The sequence below is a fragment of the Rhincodon typus genome, chromosome 24 (assembly GCF_021869965.1).
Source record: "Rhincodon typus isolate 14 chromosome 24, sRhiTyp1.1, whole genome shotgun sequence".
NCBI classification, from domain to species: domain Eukaryota; kingdom Metazoa; phylum Chordata; class Chondrichthyes; order Orectolobiformes; family Rhincodontidae; genus Rhincodon; species Rhincodon typus.
Genome location: NC_063355.1, coordinates 940,978 through 956,665, shown reverse-complemented (window position 1 = coordinate 956,665; position 15,688 = coordinate 940,978). Strand labels below are relative to the sequence as shown.

General features: G+C 44.1%; 1 protein-coding gene across 5 annotated transcripts in view; it reads right to left on the bottom strand.

The window, feature by feature from the left end:
- The window catches only part of smarcb1a (SWI/SNF related, matrix associated, actin dependent regulator of chromatin, subfamily b, member 1a), a 29,082-nt gene extending 20,448 nt beyond the window's left edge, over positions 1 to 8,634 (bottom strand). For 3 of the 5 annotated variants that reach the window (XM_048611548.1, XM_020510009.2, XM_048611550.1), the window contains exons 1-3: positions 8,503 to 8,634; positions 5,570 to 5,681; positions 2,143 to 2,272 (exon numbers count right to left, since the gene is read on the bottom strand). In XM_048611548.1, the coding sequence (XP_048467505.1) occupies positions 2,143 to 2,272; positions 5,570 to 5,681; positions 8,503 to 8,586 (326 nt within the window). In that variant the 5' untranslated portion in view covers positions 8,587 to 8,634. The remainder of the gene's footprint in view (positions 1 to 2,142; positions 2,273 to 5,569; positions 5,682 to 8,502) is intronic. The other 2 variants (XM_048611549.1, XM_020510010.2) reach the window with 1 other exon arrangement.
- Positions 8,635 to 15,688: the final 7,054 nt, after the last annotated feature.

Below are 15,688 nucleotides of genomic sequence, written 5' to 3'. Positions count from 1 at the left end.
AGATGACTGGATAGCTGCTTTGTGATGTAGAGGGTCACTCTACATCACAAAGCAGCTATCCAGTCATCTCAGCTAACCGCAATGCTAATTCTACAAACCATCACACCTCCAGCACTCAGCCTAAAAACCAGCACGGCCCCTGCACTCAGCCTATAACACGGCCCTGACTGAACCCTTACTCTACAAACTGGCACTAAAGGCAAAGATAAAATCGCCAGTGTCTTACCAGATGACAGGGCTGCTCGTTCAATCGAGAGAGAGATGACTATTGATGTTATAATTGAGTTGCACTGGCCTCAGGCAAAGGAAGAGATTGAGAAGGTGAGTCCTTCATTGCAATCTCAGCCAGTGCAGGAATTAAACCCATGCTGTTGAAATCGTAAACCAACCGTCCAGTCATCTGAGCTTGCCCCAACACTAATTCCCCCAAAATCGGCACCACCCCAACACTAATTCTCACTAATCCTGACAGCAGCCACTGACCCAGCAAAAATCCTAGAAACTAGCAATGACCCACCATCCTATAAACAGGCACTGCCTGAGCATTAATCCTACAAATCATGACTAATGGTAAAGTCACCATAGTCTTACCAGACTATAGGGCTGCTCGCTCATTCAAGAGACAGACAGACAGGCAGGCAGGCTTACAACTGGTGGTGGTTTAATCAGAGGGTCACAACGCGTCAGGCAAGGGAAAAGAGATTGAGAAGGACAGTCCTTTGTGGTAACCTCAGCAAGTGTGGAAATTGAAACCAGGCTGTCGGCATCACTCTGCATTGCAAACCAACTGTCCAGAATCTGAGCTAACCACAGCACTAACCCTACAAACAGGCATTGCACCAGCACTAATCCTACAAACAGGCAATAATGGTAAAGGTAAAGTCACCAGTGTCTTACCAGATGATAGGGCTGCTCGTTCAATTGAGAGAGACATGACTGGTGGTGGTTATGACTGAGGCTCACCACACCTCAGGCAATGGAGGAGGTTGAGAAGGTGACACATTTAAAGTAGCCTCAGCCAGTGTAGGATCTGAACTCCTGCTGTCGGCATCACACTAAGCTGCAAACCAGATGTCCAGTCATTTGTGCTGGCCGTGGCACTCAGCCTCCAACATTCAGCCTCCAAGTCGGCACTGCCTATTCCTAGAAACCGGCACTAACGATAAAGTTAAAGTTGCCATGGACTTACCAGACCATAGTGCTGCTCACTTATTAGAGTGAGAGACACACACACACAACTGGTTGTGGTTACATCCAAGGGTCACTACACCTCAGGTGAGTAAGAGAGGTCGAGAAGGACTTGATAACCATAGCCAGTGCAGAAATAAAACCTACACTATTGGAATCACACTGCATTACAAACTAGCTGTGTAGCCATCTAAGCTAACCACAGCAGTAATTCTGCAAGCAAGCACTGCCCCAACACACAGCCTACAAACCAGCACTGACCACGGATTCAGTCTCCAAATCCAGAATCCTAATACTAATAATACAAACCAGCACAGAGAAAGCACTATTCCAACACACCAGCAGTGACCCAGCATTAATGGTCAACACTAATGACTATCGACTACCCTGGGTCAGTGTTAGATACAGACAGCACTGTGATTGATGATGACTCAGTGTGAACATGTTCTGTACTACATCAGTGTTAGATACAGACAATACATATTGATGACGGTTCAGTGTGAGCGTATTGAACTATGTCAGTCCTAGATACAGATAGCACAGATAGACGATGGCTCTTTGACAGTGTACTGCACAATGCCTGTTAGATTCAGGCAAAATTGAGATAGGTGATGGTTCAATTTGTGTGTACTGTACCATGTCACATAGATGATGGCTCAGTGTGAAAGTGTACAGTACTACATCTGTTAGACACAGGCAGCAGTGAAACAGGTGATGATGTAATGCGAGTGTGTATTGCACTGGGTCAGTGCAAGATATAGATAGCACAGACGGATGATGGTTCAGTGTGAGAGTGTACTGTACTACATCTGTGGTAGTGTACTATACTATGTCTGTTAGATACACACAACATGAATGTGTACTGTACTGGGTCAGTACTGGATATAGACAGCATAGATAGATGATGGTTCAGTGTGTGTACTGTACTGGGTCAGTGTTAGATATAGTTAGTACCTGAGATAGGCAGGTGGTTCAGTGCTGATCGAGATGGCTTTGTACTTTTCATCATTTCCCTCTAGGATTTCCTCGACCTCCGCAGCTTTAAGAAGCGTCACGCTGGTAGCTAAAGTGGTATAACCATGATCTGATCAATTAAAAAAACACAATATAAATACTTCAAATGTACTGTTTTAATCTAAAACCTGAGAAAAGAGCAAATTTTGCAGAGGTCTGTACTTTCAGTCCCTCAATAAAACTTACAGGGTTCTCTCGTTATCTATTTCATTACCATCTCCAAATCCCCAATCCCTCAGTCCACCCCTCTGTCAATTCTTGCTGACTACCTGACTCGGAAGAGATCTCCTGATTCAGAAATCCACACGTGCACCTCCACTGCCATTCCATGGCTTATCCTCACACCAGTACCATGTGCCTCCCACAAAGCGCCAGCCTGCTGTGCTGTACTAATCACACATCGAGCCTGCACCTCCCTCTGTGGAACTCACAGCTCTCCCCCACACCCACACTCACTTGTGAGACCTGCCATCTTCCCTTCCTCCATAGGACCTGCTTCCCCTGCCCCTGCATCTTAGTGGTCACTGCCAGAAACCTGAGAAGAGTTTATGGGAATCCATGGGCCTAAGTCCCAATAAATTGGAATTGTTTCATTACGGATGTGGTAAATCTGTTCCATACAGGAATAATTCACCAAACAAATATTTCAACTAACACTTATCGTAGAGTCTCAGAATTGTTACAATGCAGGAGGAGGCAATTCAGCCCACTATATCTGCACTGTCCTTCTAAATGAGCACATCAATTCAAAACATTTGAACAGTTCAAACAGTCAGGGTCATAGGCTAATTATAAAGCAGTACATCAAATGAAAGTGGGATAGGAGGAGTTTGAAATATAACTATGATTCCCACACCCGCTCAGTATCCAGAGCTAATGCAGTGGAGCACTCTGCTAACACACACTGCCGTCCTCGTATCTAAAGCAGCACAGTATAGAAGACCAGGAAGAAGAAAGTGAAATCCCAGCCGACGACAAATCATCCAGGACAATAGCTATGTCAAAAATATTACAGCTAAAAAGGAGACCCATTGTGCCCTGCTGGCTCTTAGGAGGAGTTTAAAAGAATGAGTCCCATTTCCACACACGTTACCCACAGACCTGTAAAATTTTCTTATTCAATTAATTATCCAATTCCTTTTCAAAGTTGTTATTAAAGCTGCTTCCACCATCTTTTCAAAGTCAGAAGTCACATGACACCAGGTTACAGTCGAACAGATTTAATTGAAATCATAAACTTTCGGAGTACTGCTCCTTCATCAGGTAAAGTGGAGGGAAGCGCACATGCACAAAATTTATATGCAACGCGATAATGGCAAGATAATTCCAGGTAATTAAGAGTGTCAAAAGGTAAGTACAAATTATCCCAGCACGGGAGAGAAACCGGGCCCTTGTGGGGAAAGCCCAGCGTGAAGCGAGAACAGGCCTTTGGTTAAAGGAGGACAGTAATTCGGAACTTTTAATTTATTTCTTCATATTTCTACTTTTACCTATGATTTTGCCCCTAGGTACCTTGTACTTAAGGTGGGATCGTGAATAGCGACATTGTAAACATTTCACTGTACTCCTGTATCCCTGTACCTTGACCACAGAGGACAATAAAACCTAATTCTAAATTCTAAATCCTGTCTCCTTAAACCATGACTTCTGGTTTTAGACTCCCAGTCATTGGGAACACCCTTCCTGCATTATCCTGCCACAGTCCAAAGATGTGCATGCTAGGTGGATTGGCTATGGGAAATTGCCCGTAGTGTTTCAGGGATGTGTAGGTTAGGGGGATGGGTCTGGGTGGGATGCTCTGAGGGTTGGCGTGGACTTGTTGGGCCGAAGGGCCTGTTTCCACACTGTAGGGATTCTATGAACAGAATCACAGAATCCCTACAGTGCAGAAGCAAGTCATTTGGCTCATCAAGTCCATACCAACCCTCCGAATTACATCCTACCCAGACCCACCCCTATGCCCATCTCCTGTAACCCTGCATTTCCCGTGGCTAATCCACCTAGCCTGCAAATCCCTGGACACTACGGGCAATTTAGTATAGCCAGTCCACCTAACCTGCATATCTTTGGACTGTAGAAGGAAACCCGAGCACTCGAAGAAAATCCACGTGGACACGGGGAGAATGAGCAAACTCCACATAGAGAATCGCCTGAGGCTACAATCAAACCTGGGTCTCTGGCAATGAGGCACCACTGCTAAGCACTGAGCCACTGTGCCACCCCCATCTGTCTCTACTTGCCTAGATATGGGCAACAACACTCTAGAAGATCGACACCATCCAGAAAAAGCAGTGTACTTGATTGGCACCCCATCCACCATCTTACAACATTCACTCCCTTCACCACCGCACAGTGGCAGCAATATGTACCATCTACAAAATAGACTACAGCAACTCACTAATGGCCCCTTCAACAGCACCTTCCAAACCAGCAACCTCTACCACTAAGGTGTACTAAGCAGCACATACATGGGAACACCTTTATTTGCAAATTTCTCACAAACCTCACTTGGAAATACCCTTCCTAACAGCTATGTGGATGTCTCTACACCAAATAGAATGATTCCGTTCAAGGCAGTTTATCATTTTCTCAAGAGTAGGGACAGGCAATAAATGCTGGCCAGACAGCAACACCCATATTTCATTACAAAAAAAAAGCTATAAAAATTAAGTCATTGGAGTCTCAGGCAGTCCCAGTGCCATGGCAGAGGGGGAGAAATTGGGGAGTGGGATTGCTCTTTAAATTCGATTCCATTAACAGTAGAACCTAGTGGTTGGCTCCCTACCCTCCGCTCCTCCACAGTGAACCCAGGATTGGTGACAATGCAGATTCCTCAGAGCTGGTTCCGCTGTGGGGTCTGCAATGTAGCTCCAGCACTGGAACAGAACAGGACTTAGGCACTTGGGCGAGCAATATTAAAGTGGCAAAATAGAAATAATATCAGCACATTCCCCACTGGCATGCTTATTTCCAGTCTGGTACAATTCCTGACTTGTGCTGAGTTAGCTGCTTTCAGCCATGGACTTGATGGAAAGGTTCAGAGCTGGGATCTGAGAGAGAATAAAGCCATAAATCAGCGACTATCCGCTGATCTCCATTTGAAAATGCAGGTACGAGAGATTACAATGGTGGGACAGCCTCCACAGTTAAAGAGATGGCCAACATACTTCACTCCATACAGAATTAGTGGACTGAGGTTCAGGCATGGTCCCGGTGCAATTTTGCAGAGAGAATCAGGATCTTCAGGTACAGCTGGTGGAGACTAATAAATAACAAACACTTTACCTGACAAGAACAATGCAAATGTGTGTTCTTTCAGCAACAGTTGACTGACCAGTCACATCACAGCACAGATATAGACACCTACCATGCGAGGATGCTACAATCTTCTTTCTTTCTTCAACTGTGGCTAGTCGGCGACACAGAGATGGGTATCTTTTGTACAGGGAACCCCTGAACATGCGCAGGTAGTTACCAACCTGAGACAGACAGAGTTTGTGAAACAGCTTACACCATTATTTCAACAAGTTTAAAAAAAGTTTAAAAATTCCTGCACAGCACTCCCACAACAATAGCCCAGGTCTAGCAGTAAGTGGAGATGTGGTAGTTTTTGCTACTAGCTGCACAGGAAGAAACAAACTCACTTCATAGACTGCAGCAAGAACTTCCTCTTTTCTGCAAAATCCAGTGTCAAGAGCAGCTTTATAAGACTTTAGTTAGGCCACACCTGGACAATTGCATTCAATTCTGGTCACCACATTACATGAGGGATAAGGTGACTTTGGAGAGAGTCCAGGAGTAGATTAGAGGGTATGAGCCATAAGGAGAACATAGAACATAGAACAGTACAGCACAGTACAGGCCCTTCGGCCCACGATGTTGTGCCGAACTTTTACCCGAAACCTAAAGGTCTATCTAACCTCTACCGCTATCTTATACTATCATCCAAATGCCTAGCTAATAGCCGCTTAAATGCCCCTAATGAGGCCGACTCCAATACCCTCTCCGGCAATGCATTCCACGCCCCTACCACTCTCTGAGTAAAGAACCTACCTCTGACGTCTCCCCGATATCTACCTCCTTTCACTTTAAAACTATGTCCCCTTGTAAAAGCTACCTCCACCCTAGGAAAAAGTCTTTGGCTGTCTACTCTATCTATACCTCTAATCATTTTGTACACCTCTATCAAGTCACCTCTCATCCTTCGTCATTCTAAAGAGAAAAGCCCGAGCTCTCTCAACCTTTCCTCGTAAAACCTTCCCTCCATTCCAGGCAATATCCTAGTAAATCTCCTCTGCACCTTTTCCAATGCTTCGACATCTTTCCTGTAATGAGGTGACCAGAACTGGACACAATACTCCAGATGTGGCCGAACCAGGCTTTTGTACAGCTGGAGCATAACTTCACGGCTCTTGAACTCAATCCCTCTATTAAATGAAAGCTAACACACCATACGCCTTCTTAACAACTCTATCCACCTGGGTGGCAGCTTTCAGGGAACTGTGAACATGAACCCCAAGATCCCTCTGCTCCTCCACACTGCCAAGAATCTTTCCGTTAACCCTGTATTCTGCTTTCAAGTTTATCCTTCCAAAATGAATCACCTCACACTCTTCAGGGTTAAACTCCATCTGCCACTTATCAGCCCAGCTCTGCATCCTATCAATGTCCCTTTGTAACCTAGAACAGCCCTCCGCACTGTCCACAACGTGACCCACCTTTGTATCGTCCCTGAACTTGCTAATCCACCATTCCACTCCTTCATCCAAATCATTTACAAAAATCACAAATAGAAGAGAACCCAGAACAGATCCTTGTGCTACACCACTCGTAACTGAGCACCATGTTGAATATTTTCCATCCACTACCACCCTTTGTCTTCTAAGGGTCAGCCAATTCTGAATCCAATCTGCCACATTTCCCCCTATCCCATGCCTCCTTACCTTCTGCATGAGCCTACCATGGGGAACATTATCATACGCCTTACTTAAATCCAAGTATACCACATCCACTGCTCCACCTTCATCCACGTGTTTGGTCACCGCTTCAAAGAATTCAATAAGGTTTGTGAGGCATAATCTACCCCTCACAAAGCCATGCTATCACAAATCAAACTGTGCCTTTCCAAGTGATCATAAATCCTGTCTCTCAGAGCCGTTTCCAATAATTTGCCCACCATTGATGTAAGACTAACTGGAGGCTAGAAAAACTCAGGTTGTTTTCTCTGGAGCAGCACAGGCTGGGGGGAGACTTGATGGAAGTCTATAAAATTACAAGATGAATTCTTACCGTCAACCCTGAGTTGAAATGTGTAATACTATGGGGCATGCATTTAAGGCGAGAGGGGGCAAGTTCAATGGAGATACGAGGGGCAAGTTTTTTTTAAAAAAATAACACAGAGTGATAGGAGTCAGGAACGTGCTGCCAGGGGTGGTGGTGGAGGCGGCAAATATGACAGGAGTGTTCAAGGAACTTTTAGATAGCACATGAATATGCAAGGAATGGAGGGATACAGACCAAGGGCAATCAGAAGGGACTAGCTTAATTTGACATCACATTCAGCACAATATTGTGGGCTGAAGTGCCTGTTCCTGTGCTGCTCTGTTCTATGTTCTATGTTCTAAGTCAAATAATAAGACCTTCTGACCTGACAACACTGGTGAAACCACAGCTGACCCCCAGTTATGGCACAAACTGAAGACTTGCCACTCTCAAGTCAATCTTCAATTCAATAACAGATTCCCTACAGTGTTGAAACAGCCACTCAGCCCATTGAGACTGCAATGACGCTCTGAAAAGTATCTCACCCAGACCTGCGCCTGACCCCATCCCCACAACCCCTCATTTACCCTGGCTAATCTGCCTAACCTGGACACTATGGGCAACTTAGCACGGCCGTCCATTTAACCTGGACATCTTTGGAACGTGGGAAGAAATCGGAGCACCCGACAGAAACCCACACAGGCATGGTGAGAAAGTACAAACTCCACACAGACATTCAGGGGGGGTGGTCAGGGCAAGAGGGGGCATGGAGGGGTGGCCGGGGAGGCGGAAGAGTTGAGAGGAGGCAAGGAGGGGCAGGTTTAGGAGGCAGGCAGAGGGGGGTAGGGACGGGCAGGCGGAGGGCGCAGGGAGAGTTATTTGAGGCCGGGACGGAGAGCCTGGGGTATGGGTTGGGTGGGGGGGGCGGTATCTGTGGGGATGGGCTCTCGGTGTCCGGGCCCTTGTGGTAATTGTCGTTTCCGGGCTGTATCTTACCTCTAAGCCAACCACATACCACTTTCCCGAGCTGTATCTTACCTCTGAGCCGATCATGTACCACTCTCCCGCCTCCTCCAGCTGGAATTTCACCGGCTTCTGGCCGAAGGTTTTACTCGCCGCCATCTTGCCCTTCGCCCGGCACTGCGCATGCGCCACAGTCCAACAACCAGCGCAGAAGCCAGAGGCATCCCATAATAATCACCAAGTATCCCATAATAATCAAACATCCTGTAATAATCCAAATCAGATCCCTAATAACAGTCCATATTAACTACAAAACCATCCCAGAATAATCACCATATGTTCCATAATAATCCAAATCAGACACCCCTCCCACGTTACAGTCCATAATAATCACCACATATCCAAAATAATTGAAATCAGATACTTCCAAATAACAGTCCCTAATGCTCATTTTAAAAATTCCATTATGATCACAAAACATCCCATAATAGTTCCAATCAGAACCCATCTTCCGCGAAAGCAGTCCATAAAATCACCAATCTCATATTAATCTAAATCAGATCCCCCATAACAATCCATAAATAATTACAAAAAATATCCCATAATAATAACAGAAACATTCCATAATGATCCAGATCTGAAACTCCACACAACAGTCCATAATAATCACAAAAGTCTGTTGTAAAAATCACAAACACGTCCCATAATGATTTAAACGAGAACCTCCCCAAATAACAGTCCACAATAATCTCAAAAACATCCCACAATACTCACCAAACATTATACAAAAATTCCCAGAGCAGCCCATAATAATCCACAAACATCCCATAGCAATCCAAATCAGAAACACCATACAAACAATAATCCATAGTAACCCAAAAACATCCCATAAAGATTCCTAAAGGAGCCCATAATAATCCTTAAATGTCCTGTAATAATTCCCAAACATACCATAATAATCACAAAAAAATCCCATGATAACGGCACTATGGCTCAGTGGTTAGCACTTCTGCCTCACAGCGCCAGGCACCTGGCTTCGATTCCAACCTTGGGTGACTGTCTTTGTGGAGCTTGCACATTCTCCCTGTGTCTGCGTAGGTTTCTTCTGGGTGCTCTGGTTTCCTTGCAAGTTAGATAGCTTGGCCATGCTAAGTTGCCCATAGTGTCCAGGGATGTGTCAGCTGTGTGGGTTAACCATGGGAAATGCAGGATTACAGGGATGGGGTAGGGGGTTGAGTCTGGGAGGGTTGCTCTTTGGAGGTTTGGTGTGGTCTTGATGGGCCAAATGGCCTGCTTACACACTGTAGGAATTCTATGATGACATAATAATTATCATACATCACAAAAAATCCACAATATTCACCAAACATCCCATAATAATCTAATCAGAACACCCCCATTTAGGAATTATAATCAACAATCATCCCATAATAATCACAAAAAGTCCATATTAATCCCTAATCATGGCATGATAAACAGGCGGAAGCTGTAAACATCCTATTAAGTCCTGAAACATCCCATAATAATACTGTTCGGAAAGCCCCAAAATCCCATAATAATCTCCAAAACTGAACATAATAAGTAAACCATTTGGCCCATCAAGACTGTTCAACCATTCAATGAAATCTTGGCATATCTGATAAAATCTGTCTGACTCAGCATTGAATATACTTAACAATCTGCCCCTACAGCTTTCTGTAGTAAAGAATTCTACAGATTCATTACCATCTGAGAGAAGCATATCCTCCTTATCTCTGTCATAACAGGAAAGCCGTTACTCTGAGATTATGGTCCGGTCTTAGACTGTCCCACAATAGGGAGCAACCTTACTGCATCTACCCTGTAAGCTTCCTAAAGATCTTATATGTTTCAATAAGGACTCCTCTCATTTTTCTAAATTCCAAAGAATACAAGCCCAACCAACTCAACCTCTCCCCATGAGAAAATCCCTCTATACGCAGGATCAGCCCAGCGAAACTTCTCTGGACTGCCCCAATTCCAGTATATCTTTCCTTAGATAAGAGAATAAAACTGTTCACAGCATTCTGGGAATGGTCTGACTAGTGCTTTGTACGGTTTTAGTTTTTACTTTTCCCCATTTTTATACTCCATTCCCTTTTAAATAAAGACCAGCATTCCATTTGCCTTCCCTATTACTATTAACTGCTGAACTTGCATACTATCATAGAGTCATAGTCATAGAGTCATACAACATGATGATAGAGCTGCTGAGCTTTTCCAGCAATTTCTGATGTTGTTTCTGATTTACAGCATTGCAGTTTTTCTGTTTTTTATGGAAACAGACCTTTCAGTCCAACTAGTCCACACCGAGATGTTCCCAAACTAAACTAGTCCCACTTCCTTGCGTTTCACCCATATCCCTCCAAACCTTTCCTATTCATGTACTAAAAAATGTTTCTTAAGTGTTGTAACTGTACCTGCATCCATCACTTCCTCTGGTAGTTGATTCCACACATGAACCACTCTCTGTGTAAAATGTTGCCCCTCATTGTCCTTGTTAAAACTTTCTCCTCTCACTTTAAAAATATGCACCCTTGTTTTGAAAACCCCATTCTAGGGAAAAGACCCAGCTATTCACTTTATCTATTCCCCCTCATGATTTTGTGAACCTCTAAAAGGTCGCCCCCTCAACCTCCTACGCTCCAGTGAAAAAAGTCACAGCCTGTCCAGCCTATTTTTATAATTCAAATCCTCCATTCCTGGCAATATCCTGGTAAATCTTTTCTCAACTCCCTCCAATTTAACAAAATCCTTCCAATAGCATGGTGACCAGAATTGTACATAATACTCCAGAAGCGGCCTCACCAACATCCTGTATGATCTCAATATGACGTCCCAACCCCTATACTCAAAGATCTGAACAATGAAGGAAAGAGTGCTAAACGCCTTCTTAATCACCCTGTCTACTTGTGGAGATTTAAAAGTTTTGAATGTGTTTTGATGGATTGGACTTTTTTTAAATATAGGGAAGACTGTAATATGTTAATTGACCTGCATTTTATTTTGTCTAATCTCGACTCCTAAGGCCTGTCCATAGTACACCATGGGTGAGTTTTGATGGAGGGTGGAAGGGTCAAAAGTGTAAGGTGAGTTGAGTGTGTAGGTATCTCCAGTCAAGTAGGTGTCTCCAGTCAATATGTGTATGGGTGCTTGCAGTAAACATGTGTGTAGGTATGTCCAGTCGATGTGTCTGTAGATATCCCCAGGAAACGTACGTGCGGGTATCCCAGTTAACAAGTGTGTAGGTGTCTTCAATTAACATGTGTGTGGGTGTCTGCAGTAAACATGTGGTTGGTATCTCCAGTCAATATGTGTGTAGGTATCCCCAGTAAACATGTGTGTAAGTATCTCCAGTCAATATTTGTGCAGGTATCCCAGTAAACATGTGTGTGGGTGTCTCCAGGCAACGTGCATGTAGGTATGTCCGGGGGACATGTGTCTAGGTGTCTCCTGTTGACATGTGTGTCTACAGTCAACGTATGTGTGGGTGTCTTCAGTTGACATGTGTGTAGGTATCTCTAGTCAATGTGAGTGTAGGTATCTCCCATTGACGATGTATGTCTTCAGTTGATATGTATGACATATTCCCGATGTTGGGGAAGTCCCGAACTAGGGGTCACGTGCTAAGAATAAGGGGTAAGCCATTCAGGACTGAGATGAGAAAGAATTTCTTCACTCAGAGAGTTATGAATCTGTGGAATTCTCTACAGAAAGCTATTGGGGCCAGTTTGTTAGATATATTTAAAAGAGATCTGGGCGTGGCACTTGCGGTTAAAGGGGTCAAAGGGTATGGAGAAAATGCAGGAGTGGGATACTGAAATTGTATGATCATCCATGATCATGTTGAATTGTGGTATAGGCTCAACGGGGCAAATGGCCTACTCCTGTACCTATTTTCAATGTTTCTATGTATGTAGATATCTCCAGTCGACATGTATGAAGGTGTCTCCAGTTAACATGTGTGCATCTCCAGTCGACATGTGTGTAGTTATCTCCTATTGACATGTGTGTCTCCAGTTGGCATGTGTGTAGGTGTCTTCCATTGGCTTGTGTGTGTCTCCAGTTGACATCTATGCAGGTATCCTCAGTGCGTGGATTGAAAGATAAGTGGGCCATGGGAGGCCATATTTCATTCTTGTCATAGAAGGGTCAGAGTTTCAAAGACATTGATTGCAATTAAAGGTGATTCTCAGGAAGGACAGAAAATAAGGGACAGATTAGTGTATTGCTGTTGTAAAAAAGAAACAAACACTTCATAATCATAAAATCCAGGTTCTAAAGCAAGACCTTCTGGAGCAAGGGGCGGCACGGTGGCTCAGTGGTCAGCACTGCTGCCTCACAGCACCAGAGACTTGGGTTTGATTGCAGCCTCAGGTGACTGTCTATAGTTTGCATGATGTCCCTGTGTCTGTGTGGGTTTCCTTCAGGTGTTCTGGTTTCCTCCTACAGTCCAAAGATATGCAAGTTGGGTGGATTAACCATGTTAAATTGCCCTGTAGTGTTCGGGATGTGGGAGGTTAGGTGGATTAGCCATGGTAAATGAGGGGTTACGGGGATAGGGCTAGTGGTAGGTCTGGATGGGATGCTCTTCGGAGGCTTGGTGCAAACTCAATGGGCCAAACGGCCTCTTTCTGAACTGTAGGGATTCTATGATACTAAGATTTCCACCTCCCTATGGAGGTGTAAATTTGGTTTTGAAATGGTTAGCCTCTCTGCTCCTATGATGCTGCTTGGCCAGCTGTGTTCATCCAGCCCTGCACCTTGTTGTCTTTGAAATGCTGAACTTTTTTTTGCTGAAAAAATGTCCATACACTTTTCTCTGATCTTTTGGTGAGTTCAGCTCTTAGATGCAGAATGTACACACACCTCTTCCAATGTCAGGTTTGCTGTTGAAAGGGCCAAATGAAAATTGTGTGGATTTTGTAAGCCCTAAAAGAATCACACTTCCTTGGAGAGCCTGAGACCACTGGGATAATCCTGTTGAGGCATTGGAAACATTTTGAAAGGTAAGCATAAAACATTGTGACACTTTCAAAGGCCACTATTAGATGCTGTACTTTAATGGAGATGTGTTTTAATGCATTTATTCATTTACTGGCTCTTAAATTGACCAGCATTGTGTAATTTTTTTTAATCATGATTCACAGCACTTTTCCAATGGTCAAATGTGTCAGAATACATTGAAAATGTAAAAGAAAATGTTTTTCTGTTTTCACGTTTAGTGTTGTGATTTACATTGACTAACAGCTTTTTCTGTTTAAAAACTTTGCTTTTGAACATTTCAGAAATATTTGCACCTGCTGAGGTTGTGTGCAGCCTGGTCACCCTGCCATTGTTTGGCAGTCATCAGGCCTTTTATTGGCTTCAGACAGGCCTTCTACCTAATCTGAGAGGATATATAGCCTCAGACAGCAGTCAGCCAATCAAGTAGTTGGCAAAGCTCTTGTTTCAGTAGTGCCCCCCCAAACCCCCCACCTCCCCACGCCACCCCCGCCACCGCCCCACCACCTCCCCCCCCCTCCCCCCGCCCCTGGAGCAGTAATTGCTACTGCTGGCAGTCACCTGCAAATAGAGGAACTACAGCCCAAAACCAGGTCAGACTGGAGTCTCAGTGGGCCAGCCTGGGAGACACCAGAAAAGGGAATTGGGAACATGGGTGAGCAATATGGATAGAGAGAGAGAATGGGGGTGTTCCTGGGAGCGATCTTTAATGGGCACAGGTCCCCATACAGGAGACACTTAATCCTACTCTGCAGCCAGGGCACAATATTTATTGGGTAAACTGGACGCGTGGCATGAACCATCCCACTGTCTTCTAGCCATTGAGTCATAGATCCATAGAGGCATATGACACAGAAACAGGCCTTTTGGCCTAACTCATCCATGGTGACCAGATTTCCCTGCGTTTGGCCCATATCCCTCTAAATCTCTCCTATCTATGTACCTGTCCAAATGTCTTTTAAATGTTGTAATTGTACCTACTACCACTTCCTCTGGCACTTTGTTCCATATCGCACCACCCTCTGTGAAAAGTTGCCCCTCAGTTGCCTTTTAAATCATTCCCCTCTCACCTTAAACCTCTGCCATCTAGTTTTGGTCTCCCCTAACCTGTAGAAAAGACCTTGGCTGTTCACCTTAACTATGCCCTTCATGATTTTATAAACCTCCATAAGGTCACCCCTCAGCCTCCTACGCTCAAGGGAGAAAAGTTCCAGCCTATCCAGCCTCTACTTATAACTCAAACCAGTCTTGGTAACATCCTTGTAAATCTTTTTTGCACCCTTTACAGTTTAATAACATCCTACCTATAGCAGGGCAACCAGAATCATGCGCAGAACTCCAGATTGGCCTTACCAATATCTTTTACAGCTGTAAAATGATGTCCCAACTCGTCTACTCAATGCTCTGGCCAATGAAGGCCAGTGCGTCAAATGCCTTCTTCACCATTCTGTCTATCTGTGACGCCATTTTCAAGCAGCTATCTACCTGCACCCTTAGGTCTCTCTGTTCGAGAACACTTTCCACTAAGAATGAGAAGCACTAATTGAGGCCAATTGGTCCATCACAAATATGCTATCTGCCTGGTAAATTTAGCTAGTTAGTTCCACGCAGTTCGAAAAATGTTTTCCTTTCAATTGCTTATCCAACTTTTTTTAAAAATCTGCCTTTACCATCCTTTCAGATGGTACATTTAGATCACAACGTGCTTCTTTTACCTCATCTCACCTCCAGACCATCTGAATGCTCATTGAAACGGTCTCTCCAGATTTAGTCGTTTAATGATTTCACACTCCTTTATAAAACTCATCTCTTCAATTAGAAATACTCAGCAGGATTGATGAACACCTGATAAAAAGTCTCTCTGTCTTTCTCTCTCTCTCTCTCTTCACATATCCTGCTGAGCATTTTTCTGTTTTCTTCCAGCATCTGCAGTATTTTGTTTTATATTATTCGAATAAGTCTCGACTTCACCCTCTTCAACACCTTGTCAACCTTCTCAACTGTGCTGCACGACACTTCAGCTGAAGCTCAATTATTGTCTCAACACACTTCGAACATAAAAAAGAAATCCTTGCATTTTAAAGCACCTTTTAGAATCTCAGGGTGTCCTGAAACACTTTACGGCCAATTAAATACTTCTATCGTGTAATAACTGATGTATTGTAGGAAACACAGTAGCAAATTGCACGCAGCAAGCTCTCACAAACATCATTGTGAAAATGATTAGATAATCTCTTGT